At 18.2% G+C, this 16,075-nt stretch overlaps 5 protein-coding genes across 5 annotated transcripts; 3 read left to right on the top strand and 2 right to left on the bottom strand.

Annotated features, from left to right (window-relative positions):
- Positions 1–736: 736 nt before the first annotated feature.
- Positions 737–985, top strand: Sec61-gamma (secretory complex protein 61 gamma subunit, putative; the record flags this gene model as incomplete). Its single annotated transcript, XM_028680273.1, has 1 exon — positions 737–985. The coding sequence occupies one exon, from the start codon at positions 737–739 to the stop codon at positions 983–985; it is 249 nt and encodes an 82-aa protein (XP_028531786.1).
- Positions 986–1,961: 976 nt separating this feature from the next.
- Positions 1,962–2,583, top strand: PRELSG_0412600 (60S ribosomal protein L37ae, putative; the record flags this gene model as incomplete). The annotated part of the gene is made up of 3 exons (XM_028680272.1): positions 1,962–1,982; positions 2,175–2,285; positions 2,425–2,583. 3 exons carry the CDS (start codon positions 1,962–1,964, stop codon positions 2,581–2,583), a joined length of 291 nt encoding a protein of 96 aa, XP_028531785.1.
- A 241-nt stretch (positions 2,584–2,824) lies between these two features.
- PRELSG_0412500 (conserved Plasmodium protein, unknown function) lies at positions 2,825–9,623 on the bottom strand (the record flags this gene model as incomplete). Its single annotated transcript, XM_028680271.1, has 2 exons — positions 2,825–2,881; positions 3,189–9,623. The coding sequence occupies 2 exons, from the start codon at positions 9,621–9,623 to the stop codon at positions 2,825–2,827; spliced, it is 6,492 nt and encodes a 2,163-aa protein (XP_028531784.1).
- A 2,892-nt stretch (positions 9,624–12,515) lies between these two features.
- PRELSG_0412400 (monocarboxylate transporter, putative) lies at positions 12,516–14,039 on the bottom strand (the record flags this gene model as incomplete). Its single annotated transcript, XM_028680269.1, has 2 exons — positions 12,516–13,457; positions 13,608–14,039. The coding sequence occupies 2 exons, from the start codon at positions 14,037–14,039 to the stop codon at positions 12,516–12,518; spliced, it is 1,374 nt and encodes a 457-aa protein (XP_028531783.1).
- Positions 14,040–14,893: 854 nt separating this feature from the next.
- On the top strand, positions 14,894–15,611 carry PRELSG_0412300 (50S ribosomal protein L33, putative; the record flags this gene model as incomplete). The annotated part of the gene is made up of 4 exons (XM_028680268.1): positions 14,894–15,060; positions 15,184–15,263; positions 15,362–15,452; positions 15,590–15,611. 4 exons carry the CDS (start codon positions 14,894–14,896, stop codon positions 15,609–15,611), a joined length of 360 nt encoding a protein of 119 aa, XP_028531782.1.
- Positions 15,612–16,075: the final 464 nt, after the last annotated feature.

The following is a 16,075-nucleotide window of genomic DNA, read 5'->3' as shown; positions in this document are numbered from 1 at the left end:
AAAATAGCTAAAATTTTTTTTTTTTTTTTTAAATTAATAAAAATTAGAAGAAAAATTATTAGTAAAATCTTTACATTTATATTAAATAAATTATCTCTTTGAAAAAAAAAGTAATAAATAATTATTATAAATATTAAATGAATAATTTTAAGAGAATTAAACAAAAATAAATATTAAACAATTTAAAAAAAATATTTAAATAAAATAAAAATGTGTATTTTGTTTTAGAAAAACGTGCATATTTATATGTCATATTTTAAAATATGAAAATATTTTTTAATTCAATTTTTTTTTTTTAGAATATTTTTTTACATTAATATACATATATATATAAATACATGTTTCTCTATATTTTTATATATATAATTTTTTTTTTTTTTTTGATTAAATTTTCATTTTACTAGAAGAAAAATTTTGTAATATAAACGTAATAAAGCAGTTGATGTTAGTTGTACAAGTAAAAAAAAAAAAAAAATGTATATATTTTTTCTCTCTTATAATTTTATTACATTTCATTTATAAATATTTTAATAATTAAGAAAAAAAAAACATATATATACATTTAGTTACAATAATATATAGCATATTTACATTTTTTTTTTTTTTTTTTGATAATATAATTAATTTTATATACACATTTATATGTATTTTTTTTTTTTTTTATAGAGAAGGTAAAAATTTTTTTTTGTTCTTTGTTATTTGTTTTTTGTATTTTTTTTTTTTTCTTTATAACAAAATGGTAAAAATTAAAATTCCAGAATTTATAACTGATGAAAGTCATCCCATTGGTTATTGTATAAAGGGAATTCAATCATTCGTCAGTGATAGTGTAAGACTAATAAGGAAATGTACTAAACCAAATAAAAAAGAATATACTAATATTGTTTATGCCTGTTCTTTTGGTTTCTTAATAATGGGATTTATTGGATACATGATCAAACTAGTTTTTATACCAATTAATAACATACTTGTAGGATCATATTAAAAAGGATAACAAAAAATACAAGATTAAAAGATGAAATTGTATAAAATTAGCAATTAGAAAAGAAAACAATTATAATATAATTATTATTATTGAAAAAGAAACAAACTATTTTTTTTTTTTTTTTTTTTTTTTTGGTTACAATTATTTAAGTGTAATTTAAAGAATAATCTTTACTGTAATTTTATATATGCATATAATATTTATTGTTAGTAGAACATTATAAAAAATTATATAACTATAACATTTTATTGTTTTTTTAAGTAACATTTTTTAAAAAAAAAATTATATTTTGGAAGAATTAAATGTAGAGCTTATCTATTTAAATTATTCATACACTTGTATGCAAATCTCTTTTTTCTTTTTTCTTTTTTTTTAAAGCTACTTTATAAGTGTTAAAAAAACAATCATTATTTTTTTTAATTTTCGTATCCTTTATAGAAATTCCATTTAAATTTTGAAAGACCCATTATTTGTATTTTAAAAAAAAAAAAAATTCCTTATTACATTTTCAGTATTATTTTATTTAACAAAAGTGTATATTTATTAGAAAAGTATAGAATAAAAAAAAAAAAAATAAATAAATCTTATATTAAGGAATTAATTTTATAAAATATTCTAAAGAAATAAGGTTTTTTAATAAACAAAAAAAAATCATATAAATATATAAATATACATATTTATGTATATATGAATAATATTTTATCTACGAAGATTTACTAATTTATATTAAAATTTACTTTTTACTTAAAAGAGGGTAAAGTGGTTTTTATTTTATTTTAATTTTTTTTTTTTTTTTATTAAGCAATATTTTTTTTTTTTAAATTTAAAAAAAAAAAAAATATAATTTATCAAATTTTTTCTTTTTTATTATATTTTCGATTTTTTTATTTAATTTTAAATAAAATATCTCATTTTGTTAAACTATTGAAAATTTATCACTAATTCAAATAAAATAAATATTCTTTCATTAATAACAATGTCGAGGAGAACTAAAAAAGTAAAAACAAATGAAAACAAAAAAAAAAAAATATGCAAAATATAAAATGTAGATGTATCATTATAAAAAATGAAATTCAAAAAAATTATATATATATATTTATAAGAGTTAATTCCCATTTAATTAATAATGAAATTAAAAATTTATGTAAACGGAATATAGATTTACATTTTTATTTTTTTATTATATTAGGTTGGTTTAACAGGAAAATATGGTACTAGATATGGATCATCACTTCGTAAACAAATGAAGAAAATTGAATTAATGCAACATGCCAAATACTTATGTTCCTTTTGTGGAAAGGTAGCTATTTACATTAACAAAAATGTTTTTATTTTATTTTATTTTATTTATTTTTTTTTTGCTTGCCATTTTAGTATATTTCTTAATTGTTCATATATACGTATATGTATTATTTCATTTTTTTTTCTTTTTTTATTAGACTGCAACAAAAAGAACATGTGTTGGCATATGGCAATGCAAAAAATGTAAAAGAAAAGTATGTGGTGGAGCATGGAGCTTAACAACCCCAGCAGCAGTTGCAGCAAAATCAACAATTATAAGATTAAGAAAACAAAAAGAAGAAGCTCAGAAATCTTAATTTTTTTTTTTTATATATAAATTTTTTTTACTGATAGTTTTATTAGAATAACTCTTACCTTTTTTTTTTTTATTAATTCGTCCACTTTAAGATAAAATATATATGAATTTAGGGAAAATAAAAAAAATGAAATAAAAAAATAATTTTTCAGTTTATTATTAAAGATTAAACAAAATTTTAAAAGTAAGTATAAAAGGAAAATTTAAAAAAAAAAGAAAAAATTTATATTTAATTTTATGTTTCATAATAAAAGTATTCTTTTAACATCGTCTCTGGATTTCCAACGATTTCTTAATTCCTAAAAAAAAATATAAGTAAATTTATAAATAGATATATAAATAAATATGCAAACATATACAAATAAGAATAAATAAATGGTAAATAAATAAATAAATAAATACATAAGCGAAATAATTGAATAAACAATTTTTCCATATAGGAATTTTATATTATTTATTACACACACATATATTTTATTAGTATTATTATTTGTGCCAGTAATAAGGTTTTTTACAAATAAATATATTATATCAACAAATGTGGTGGTTATATATTTATTTTGATATATATTTTAAATAAACATGAACATATGTATATGTACGTACCCCATTAGTAGCCATTTGTTTAGCCATGATGAAAACTTGTTTTACTTTATCGATAATGTCGTTTTCTTTATATTGAAAAATATTTTTATTTTTCATTATGGAGTCAATAATAATTTTTCTATTTTTCTTATATGTATTTATATAAGTATTTTCTAGTTTTCTTTTTTTAAAGAAATGAGAATAATCTTCTATTACTGTATCACATATTTTCCTTTTTTGTGGAAAATCAAAGTTTTTGTCTTTATTCACTTCATATGATGAAATATCTTTTATATTATTTGATAATTCTCTCTTTAAGTTATTTTCATTAATTTCATTTTCTTTGCTAATCAAATTTATTTTTTCAGAATAAAGAAACGAATCCTTCACTTCATCTTTATTTTTTTCTTTATCTGCTTTATTTTTAAAACTAATTAATTTTTCAGAATCATATATATACTCTTCCCTTCCTTTATTTTCCTCTTTATTTATGTCATATACTTCTTTTTTTTCTTTTTCATCTTTTCTATCCTTTTCTTCTTCTTCTTCTTCTTCTTCTTCTTCTTCTTTTTCTTTTCTATCCTTTCCTTCTTCTTTTTCTTCTCCTTCTTCTTCCTTATCTCCTTTTTCCCCTTCTTTATTTTCCTCCTTTTCATGTTCGTTTATTTCCTCATCTGCTTCATTTAAATTTTTTCCTTTTTTTATATTTTTTTTACTAACTTTTTTTATATCTAAGAAATCAGATGAATCATCATTCAAAATCTCTTTTATATTTTTATATTCTTTAAATAACTTTCCTAAGGTATTATATGTATTATCAAACAAAATATTATAAAATAATTTTAACATAATTTTTAACCATTCTTTTTGTACATCAGCACTTTCCCAAGTCATGCTTAACTCATTTTTATGTAATGCTTTTAAAGATAAACATATTTTCTCAACAAAAGGAAATAAAAAATCCATACTATTACTTTTAGTACTGTTATTTAAAACATCATAATTCGTATTACTATTTATAGTATATTCACTCTTTATTATATCATTTATGGCTAAAATCAAATCATCTGTATCATTTTTTTTACTTCTCTTGTTATTCCATGAATTCAATTTTTCATAAATATATGTTAATATATTATCATCACCAAAATACATTTCTTTTAAATTTGTTTGATTGTATTTATCCTGACTTGCTAAATTATTTAAATATTTTTGATTTAAATATTCACATACACTTTTTATGAATTCAAATTTCTGATTTGGAGAAGGATTTCTATCTTTTTTTTTTTTCTTTTTTTCCCTTATTTCTTCTTCTTTTTTGTTTATTATATTTTCTATATCCTGTATTCCTAATGTCTTATAATTATTAATTACTTTAATTCTTTCAAAAAAATCTTTATCATTTATATATTTTGAAATAATTAAATGCTGAAATTTTGAAATATAAATTCCTAAATATTCCAATAAATTTTCAAAAACGTCTTTATTATAACAGGTTTTCAGAATCTCTTTTTGATTTTCATCTAAATATATTTTATAATTTTCCAAATTTAAATTATTAAATCCATTATCATTATTTAGAAAAGTAGTATTGTTCGAATTTTCTTCATCATTATTATTATTTTCAACATCTCTAAAATTATCTGTTTTTATTCCTATCAAATTTTCATTTTTCTTTTTTTTTTCAAATATAATACTACATTTTTCTTCAATTATATTTATTAAGTTATTAAAAAATAATCTGCATTCATCATTGTTACATATAAAAAATTCATACATTAATTTCAATAGTTTAAAAGTTCCCTTTAATTTAGGAGATGGAAGCATATGTAATTCTTCCTCATTCAAAAATTCATTTCTGTTACTTTTTTTTTCTTTCTCAGATGTATTAAATTCTTTAGTCTCATCCTGATTTTTATATTCATTAAATTCTTCTTCTGCATTTTTTTCTTCATCACATTCCTCTCCTTGCTCATCATCATTATTTTTCTTACTTATATTATAAAGTTTATTTTGTAATTCTTCTAGTGATAATTGATGTAGTTCATCAAATTTATCAACCATTTTACTAAAAACTTCTATGTCTAAATTTTCATTTAATGCCCACTCATCAGCATTTTCATTATAAAGAAATCCTATTAATTTTAATAATTTTTTAAAATAATGATGTTCTAATAAATCAGAAGATATGCTTAATGGAATATCAAAAACCAATGCTTTATGAGAGAAAAATTTATTTTTTGATAACTTCTTTAACTCATACAATGATTTTAGATTGGTATTTATTTCCTCTAAAACATTATCAACATTACAATTTATTTCATTATTAGTTAAATTAGAAACATCTTTATTTTCATTTAATTTTTTTAGTTTATAAATAGTATAAAGTAAAGGCTGCTTTGTTTTTCTTTTTATATATTCCTCTTTTTCCTCTTCACTTTCCATCTTTTCACTTTTTTTTAATGGAGATTTTTCTTTAGATAAAAAAGATTTAACAGAAGAACTTCTAGATGAAGAATAAGAAGAAGAAGAAGAAGAAGAAGAAGATAAATATTCATTTTCATCTATTACATTTCCTCTTTTGTCAATATAATTTAAATAAATCAATTGATTTTTTACTGTATTTGTTGATTTATTTAACATCTCACTAATAAAAGGCAAAAAGTTATGCATATGCTTAAATTGTTTAAAATAAATTTTCAAATTTTCGATATCTTCCTTTGACCATTCTAGTGCTTCTAATCTTTTTCGACTGTTTAATTCAATAAATATGTCATTTATATGTACCCCTTTATTTAATTCATTGTATATAAAATTATCATTTCCTTCATTATAATTACTAAAAATCGATAACATATACTTTTCATTTAATAAACTAGAAATATTTTTATTAACATCTTTACTAAAAAATAATTCAGTAGCTATAAAATAATTAGTATTCCATAACTTAAAAAAGCAGCTAATTATATTTTCAAAAAATCCAGCGATCCAGTAATAATGAGGATTCGTATAGCATTCTTCATCATTAATAATTTCTTTAAAAATTAAAAAATATTTTATATCAAAAAATATTAAAAAGTTATATTCATTATTTTTGTGTTTTATTAAATGTTCAAAATAGGTAATGATTAAGTCATTTATATATATGCTATTTCTTTTAAAATTTTCTAAAATTTGCATACATATATTTACTATTTTGCCACTATAAATTTCATCAATTAAATCTGAAACAACAATTTTTTCCATAGAATCATTATAATAATTTTCATCACAACTATTACTTTTTATTTTTTCATCATTTTCATATTCTTCATCTTCATCATAAATTTTTTTATTTTCTTTTACAATAAATGTACTACCACCTAGTTTTTCTAATAAATGTATTATTAACAAACAGCATTTTAAAGAATATATAAAAATATTTTTCTCATGGCTCATGATTTTAAAATTTTTGAGTATCCAACTTAATGTATTTAGGATATTTCTCTTTAAGAAGTTATCTAGAGATGATTTACAAATAGATTTAACATTATCATCAGTTGATAATGAATGTATATCAATTAAATTTAAATCAGAAAACAAGCATCTTAGACAACATAAAATTACTTTACTACTATTTTTTCTCATTTTTTCTTCCCTTATTAAACGTTGAAAAGTTTCGCATAGAAATTCTGAATGTATACTGTTATCACCTATATACATCTGCATTCCCAATAACATTTGAATTCTTGATATAAATAAGGCATTTTCATGCTCCATTTTATAATCATTTTGATTTCTATTGAAGCATTCCTCCTTTTCTTTTTCTTCTACTTCTCGTTTCCAATTTTTTTTTCTAGAATTATGTAATCTTTTTTTATTTTCATATATATAATAATTTGTGTAGTATGTAACTATCCATGCATGAATGTTTAAAATTATTTTAATATCCCACTGATAATTGTAATATTCCATTATACACCTTCTTAAATCTTTTATACATATATTTAAAAAAACCTTTAGAGAATAATTAAAATCATCATCATTATCATAAATATTTTCAAATTCTTCATTTATTCCTATAATACTATTTAAAAACTCTTGTACTTTATATAAATTAGCATGATCAAATATATCTAATATATTATATTTTTTAAAAGAACTCTCTTCTGAAAATATATTAAACGACAAATCTTCAAAAGAAAAGTTTTCATAATGATCTATTAAGTTTTTCCTTTCTATAAATTTTTTTTTTCTTTTCCTCATGTGTTTTTCTTCATTGGGCTTCCTTACTTTTTCCTTAGCTAATAATGGATTTATTCTTGATAAATGCATTAACATTAAATTTTTTTTTTTTTCATTTAAAAAGCTATTTCTTTTATTATTATTAGGAATACTTTTTCTTTTTATATCGCCCTTTAAACTAATTCTTTTTGTTTCATTCATTTTTTTTTGTATATTTTCTATATCAATTATATCCTTTTTATCATTCATATTATTATAACTTACATTTCTAACTTTATTTTTTTGATTAGTTAATGATTTCACTAAATCAATTGGATCTATATAACATATAACATTATAAAACAGCCTAACATATTCCCATATTTCTTTCATAGTATTTTGTCTTAGGTAAGGTATATGTATATTCTTTTCATTTTCATATTTTTTTATATCTTTTTCAAATAAATGTATCATTTCATCAACTATTAAATTCAAAGAACTATGTTTATCTAAAATATTTTGTAATATGGCATAATGAACATTATTTAAATTAATATCTTTGGTTGATCTAGTATTTCTTATTCCCAATACTTGCGATAATATGCTTCTAACCAAACATATATTTTGATTGTATTCATGTATTAACTTTTCTCTTTTTCTCTTATCTTCTAAAAAAAAATTGGAAATGTCGTGTAATTCGTTATTTATATGATGTACTCTCTTTTTAATATTCATGATTTTATTTTTTATAATATTTTTTTTTTTTTTCTTTTTAACCTTCTCATTAATCGAATTATCTTCATTGTCTATATTATTTTCATTATCAAAATTATTTACATTATCTAAATTATTTACATTATCTAAATTATTTTTATTAATATTATTTTTATCATTTAATTCATCTTCATTATTTAAATCAGTTTCATTACCTGAATCATTTTCATTTATATCACTTTCATTTGTTTCATCCTCTGTTGACTGTTCCCTGTAAGAGTCCATCTCTTCTTTTAATTTTTTTTTTTCTTCAATTAATTCATTTTCTTTTCTTTGCATTTCAACTACTTTTTCATTTTCTTCAATACCTCTATAATCAGCATCTATAAATAATTGGCAGTTATATCTGAATTCATTCAAAATACTTAAAAAATTTTTATTAGATAATAAACATTTTAAACTTTGTAAGCCTTTTTGATATTGCTCTATTATATTAGATCTTTTTTGCAATTCTTTTATGTATATATCATTTTTTAAAGCATTAGAAAATATTTTTCTTTCATTTTTTTCTATTTGTAGATAATTGTAAACATTGAAATCACTTTTTTTATTATTAAATGTAGGCATATGCCTTTGCCAATATTCAAACCATTCTTTACTTGGTCTAGCAGTTAAATAATTTATTAAAATTAAGATATTTTTTGTTAATAAATTTTCATCAATATCTTTATAAATAGCATTATCGAATTCATTTTTAATGATATTTATTATTTGCAATATGGTGTCTTTTAATACTTGATTATTAAAAATATACAAAGTTACATACATTGGATTTTTAAAAGTAGAATCAATATAATTACCAATTTTTCTATTCAAATATTCTCTTTCTCTTTTTAAATATGTATTAATATCATTTAATATATTTACTACATTGGTATCTAATATATAATGATCTTTTTCTATATTTTCAATACTTTTACATTTTACAATCTGTTCCTCCATTAATTGCTTTTCTTTATTTTTCTCTTCTCTTTTTTTCTCCTTTGCATTTAAATTCATTTTATGGTATATAAAGTTAAATACATCTTTATTTTTTATTTTTAAATTAGACTTTTCAAATTCTTTCAATTCTTTATCCCCAGAATCATCTTTAAATGATGATAAATCTCCATTTAAATTACTCTTCACATCTTTATTTAGCACTGTTTCTTTTTTTAACATATTACGAAAAAGAACTAAAATTTCCTGTTCTAACACTTCTCTAGTTTTTATAGCATGTAATAAATTATTTTCATTAAATATATCTTCTTCTAATTTTTCATTTGATAAATAATTTTCATTTACCTCTTCAGCTTCTTCGCTTTCTTCTTCGTTTTCTTCTTCTTCTTCTTCTTCTTCTTCTTCATCTCCATTTTCATCTTTATTATCATCTTCTGAATATTCTAATTTACTCTTTATTTCAAAATATTCATCTTCATCACTATCCTCATAATTTTCATTAAATATATTGCTTTTATTATTTATGTCTATATGTGACATTTCAAGCCGGATTAAAATTAAAAAAAAAAATACCGTATTGATAAATAAATACCCTTATTACAATTAAATTGATATATTTTTATGAAATAATCTCTTTATTTTTTCATATTTTTTGCTTTATAAATTAAATTAAAAAATAATAATAAGCATTAAAAAAAAAAAAAAAAAAAATACAGATATATATATATATATATTAAAAGAACTTTACCATATTTTTAAAACTTATAATTCCAGTTTATTTAAATATATATTACTTTGTGTAATAGCATTAATATAATTTTCATTAATTTGCGTGATCAGAATAATATTGATCATTTATGTATCAATATATTATATATTTATAAATGCAATTTTACGTATGTGTAATTTAACTTTAAAAAAAAGGGTGATAGCCATTTAATTATAAAAAAACATGTATATAATATCATAGAAAATTGAATAAATAATTATTAATGATATTTGATAAATAAATTTATTGTTTGTTTATTAATCATATTTTTTATTAAATTTATAAAATTTATATATAGCATACAAAAAAAATAAAACAAAATAAAATTAAATAAGCATATTTAAATAATTTAATTTTTTTTCTTTAAATTATATTTGCTTTTTTATTTTTACATTTCTATTTAGTTAGAAACCTGCGAAAAAAAAAATACTCGAATAATTTTTTTATTACTTTTTTTTTTTAATTCTTTTTTATTATTAAAATAATGGTGAATATAAATAGAATTTTTACTATGAACCTTTATTCCTTTTCTTTTTTTTTATCAAATTTTGAATTCCTTAATAAAATATGTTGAAATATAAATTAAATGAGATATTCATCTCTTTTCCTTGTCTTATTCCTTTTTTTTTTTTTAAGATGCATTTCTTAATGAAATTATTTCTACATCAGGAGTATAAAAAAAATTTTAATCAGAATACTTTATAAATTATTCTAAAATTTTTATTTCAATTAAATTCAAGAAAAAAAAAAGATAACCTATTTTTAATACATTAAAATTTATAAAAATATTTCAGTGTATACTTAAAATTTTCATAAAAGATTTATGAACACCCAAAAAACTTTATATATGAAAATTAAAACTTTAATACATTTACAAATTAAAATATATTTTTTTTTTTTTCCTCATTTAATTATCAATATTAATCTACATTTTTTGTATCTTTTCAGAAAAATACATTTTATCACATTTTTATTCAAAAACAGTATCGTCTTACATTTCTAAATTTCAGGAAAAAATTAAAATTATAATTCAGGAAAGTTCTATTAAGCATATACAAAATTTTTTTTTTTTTTTGCTTTTTGCCATTTTAAAAAAATTTTTAAATTTATTACTTACATAGAACTAAGGACATAAATATAATAATTTCCAAAAAACAAAAATTCTACACATATAATTTAAAATTTTATTTAAACATATATATTCATGTACATAGATATTTATATATATTTTAACGCTAAAAATAAATAAAATAAAACTAATATAAAATAAACTTATAATTAATACTTTAATAATCATTCAAACTCATAAAGATGAAATTTTAATTTTTCAGTTACTTTTTATATTAAAGAAAATACATATGAAAATTATATGTATATATATTTTGTCTTTATATTATATGAAATGTAAAATAATATATTATAAAAAAAAAAAGAGTTTTTATAAATACAAACTTTTTAACTACTTTATAAGCAGAAAAAAAATATTAGAAATGGAAATTTTATATTTTATTTAGTCTTTAAAAATGTGTACATCATTGTTATCAATAAAAATAAAATATAACATATTACGTGAAATTAATATACTAATTTTCTTTAAATACTTCCTAGAACATTTCAAATGAAATATAATATTATATATAAAAAAAAAAAAAACTATGTTCATAATTGCTGAGAATTTTTTTATTCTGTCTTCTCTTTTTCATTTTAATTTTTTAAAAAAATTATGTTTGTAATTGTCTATCTTTTAATAAACAATTTTTGTTTTAATTTTCTTTGTAGAAAATTAACACACAAATAACTTCATATTCCTTATTTTATAATTTTTTTTCTTTCAAATTTCATAAGTAAAAATATATGCTTTTATTTTTTTGACAAAACATAAAACAATACTTTAAAATGTTATTTTGAGTAGGTAAACAAAAATTTAGAAAAAAATTAAAAAAGTTATAAATTATTATTTCTTATTAATATAAAAAATAAAGATAATTATTTAAAAAATCTATAATAATATGAAACTATAATTAAAAAATAAAACAATATTAAAAAATAAGAAAAGACTATAAGAACAAAAAAATTATGAAAATATATAATATATTAATATATACGTATTTGTCTTATAAAAAAAATACGAATACATATATATATAAGTATTATTTGAAAAAAATATTTTCAATTTTCTGAATAATATCTATATATAATAAGAAAAAATAGTATAGATATGTATATTAAACATGTAAAAAAACATTAGAAGAAAAAAATTTGAAATATATGAAATTTGAAATATTAATTAAAGCCATTCTTTCATATGTATTAAAAAATATAATCAATAAATAATATATAAATATAATAATGTATAAAAAGAAAAAAAAAAAATCATTTATTTATATAAGTGATTTTTTTTTATATATAATTTTTTTCAATTTTTATAAAATTCACAAAAAATGAAAATAATGTAGAATATACAACCCTTTATATGTACAAAACATATACATATATGAATTGTGCAGGTTTAAAAAAAAATAATAAAACTTTTTATAATCATATTATTTCACAAATTTTTTTACATAAAAAAAGGGGGGAAAAATACATTTAATGTATGTCTAACAATAAAAATTTAATATAAAGGTATAAAAAAAGAAAAACAAAAAATATTTCCTTTTTTTTTAAAAAATTACCGCTAGCATAATACTCACAAATGATGATACTGAAACTATTGCACACATTGCAATGTTTCCAATGTTATTTAACAAGACAGCTGAAATCATCGCATTAATAATACTAGAAAAAGCTCTAGCAGTAAAAAGAAGACCAAATATTGGACCAAAATGTTTTGTTCCAAATGTGTGTGCAGTTATGGATGGAAAAATGGAAAAAGTTCCTGCATGACAAAAAAAAATAAGGCATACCCAAATTGAATAAGTTCTTATTCCATATAAACCTGACAAGGTTAATGTAACTGTTAAAAAACTCATCAATAAACTCATTAATATTAAAGCTACTTTAAAATTAGTTAAATCGCTTATCAATCCCCAGAAAATTCTTCCAAATATATTAAAAAGAGAAGATACAGCTCCTAATATAGATAAAGACCTATCATCAATATATAGATAATTTAATCCAAATATTTTCCAAAATACTTGAGTATATGAAATTGCTTGCCAATTAAAAAAAATCATTAACCAAATTAATATAAAATTACGATTAATAAACGTATTACTAGTTTCTTTGTAAGAAAAATTCGATGTGTTCGATAAAGTTTTGAAAGAATTTGATATTCCATTATTTTTATTAGAAAAACTTTTTTCATCAAAATGTAGCATTTTGCTGTTTTTATCAGTAAATGTTATAAATTCTTTAGATTTATCTGATGAATCAGAAATTAAACAAGCACCAATAAATTGAATTATAGCAAAAAAAATCCCTTCATATATAAATAGATAAGGAACTTTATTTAATATATCTAAGTTACTAAAATATTTTTCATCTGAACTCTCCATTTCTGGTATATAATCTGGCATGTAATTATATTTATTTATAAAATAATTTTGTAAAGGACAAATAATAAAAACAGACAATCCTCTTCCTATAAATATAATTCCACTTATCTAAAAAAAAAAATGAAATTAAAATTAAATAAAAATATATAACAGAATGGAAAATAAAATAATAATAATGAATATATATTATACAACAATTTTTTATTAACATTGTTTTATTAATATATATATATATTATATAAGAATACATTTCCATACCACCCCCTTGTAGTCGTAATGTTTTTTAACTGCCACAGATAAAGGAATAGGATATGCAATTCCACAACCTATTCCACACAATATTCCATAAGTCATCAAAAATAAATAGAAATTAAATACAGTAAAATATGATAATAAAATCCCTAAGCACATTAGCCATCCACCTAATAAAACGCTAATTTGTGGTCCTAAATTCTGATTTAATATACCTCCAAAAAAACCAAAAAAACATTGAAAAATTAATGTTAACACATATATCCAACTACTATCTTTATATTTAACATTAGAACATCCTATAATTTTCATATAAGATATTACATAAACACTAATATTGGAAAAGCAATAAATACTACCTAAAGTACAATGTATCAAAAAACCACCTAAAATTATTTTATATTTTGACGAATTTAGTGAACTTTCTGCTTTTTTCATTTCTAAAAATAATGTTTAATTATGGTATTAATTACAAAAATACAATTATATTGATCATATAAATGTATTAATTTAAACTAAATATGCTTTTTTTTTTCAATTTTGTTTAAATAAAGTTATTTATTATGCTATATTTTTTGTTTTGTTTTAATCTTTTCATATTTTACTTAAATAAAATTTATACCCATATATAAAAATAATCTTATAAATTTTGCTATACTTTTATTTCCCAATTTTGATCTCCTTATGTCTTTATCACTTATCCTTTTCTTTTTTCTTAATTTTTTTTTTTTATAATTTAAACAAAAAAATAAATTTTTATTTTATTTCATTTTTTGGTTTTCTATTTTAATTATTTTTTTTTCTAAATTTTTAATATGAATATTTGTGTAGAATAATACAAAATTTTACTCTCTTTTAAACAAAAAAAAAAAAACTTTAAATAATTTTTTGTTCTTATTCTATTTACAAAATTTTTTTTCTACATAATTTAAAAAATTAATATTTAAAAGATTTTTAACTAGAAAATATTACTTATCGAATTTAGTAATTGCAATTTAAAGAACACTTTTTTTTTTTTTTTTCTTTGCATTACTTTTTTTCTCTGTTCCTATATATTTTTTATATTTTCTTCCTTGTAATAGATTTTCAAAAAACTATAAATTTTGTTTTCAAAAATAAATCATAATTATACATGAAAATATATAATTAATAATTTTTATTTTAAAAGTTTACTTAGTAAACATTTTAATTGTATAAAAATTTAAAGTATTATATATATAATTATTTACGAAAAGCATTCCAAGTATTTATTGAGGAACTAATATGTATTTTTTTAAATTTTTTTCTATAAAATGCTTTTTTTAAGTAATGTATTTTTTCGTTCAAAAAGTAAAAGAGTTCACATAAATTTAATATCATCATGTGCAAGCAATTATATTTATTCAACATATATCTCTCCTAATAAATCAAAATTTAGATTATCATTAAGAAAGCATGATCCAGTAGTTAATCGACATGTGTTAGTTCAACTAATGAAAACTCTAATTAATTTTATTAATATACAAATTACTATATAATTTTTTTTTATTGTTTAGAATATTTAATTGTTATAGATATTTTTATCAATATAATTTTTTTGTAGGATGTTTTATCAAAAACATATGAAGTCAAAATCAAAAAAAAAATTAACATTGCACGGAATTAATTATGCTCGTTTTACAGGTTTTTATATATATATAAATTTTCATCTTCATATTTATTTAAAAATACATTCATATTTTTTATAAAATTTTTAATAATATTTTTTTATATAATTTAAGGAAAAAATAAAAACTTAAGACCTCTTTTAAAAAGAGTTGAAAAAGCATATCTCTATGGAAAATTTAATAAATTAGTAGACAATACATATAGGTAAATAAAAAAAAAATATATATATTCCTTAAAAAAAAAAAAAGGATATTAAGAAAATATAATTTACTTTATTTTTAATATACAAAAATTATAATTTATAATTTTTTTATATTTTTTTTCTAAATTTCTACTTTCAGGAGTTTACCAAGAATGAGCTAAGTTACACAGAAATTGTTTGAAATTTTTTTTTTTTTTCTAAAATGATATTTCTACTTTACACTTCTATTTATTAGTATTAAAATTTTAAGAAAATTAAAATAATTAAATTAAAAAAAATCATTTTATTAATAACATTTTTCTTATTTAAAATTTTTTTTTTTAAATTATAAAGAACCTAAAAATTATCTTCTAAGAACATTAATAAAAAAATTGAAATTCCTTTTATTAGAATAAATTTTTATTAAAAATAACATAAAATTTAGTAGTATTATAAATCTGAATTTTTTTTTTTTTTTTTTTAAATTTAAATTTTAAAGAATATAAAAAAAAAAAAATTTATGTATCAATTTTATTTTTTCCCAACAATTTTCTGTATTAAAAAAAAAAAATTTTTAAAAACCAATGATGGAAAAGTTAAAGCCTCATTTTAAAATATAATAATTTTATTATAATATTTTATTAAT

This window comes from Plasmodium relictum, assembly GCF_900005765.1.
Source record: "Plasmodium relictum strain SGS1 genome assembly, chromosome: 4".
Lineage (NCBI taxonomy): Eukaryota > Apicomplexa > Aconoidasida > Haemosporida > Plasmodiidae > Plasmodium > Plasmodium relictum.
Note: the sequence above shows the minus strand (reverse complement) of the source record. Positions and strands in the feature narration are given on the sequence as shown.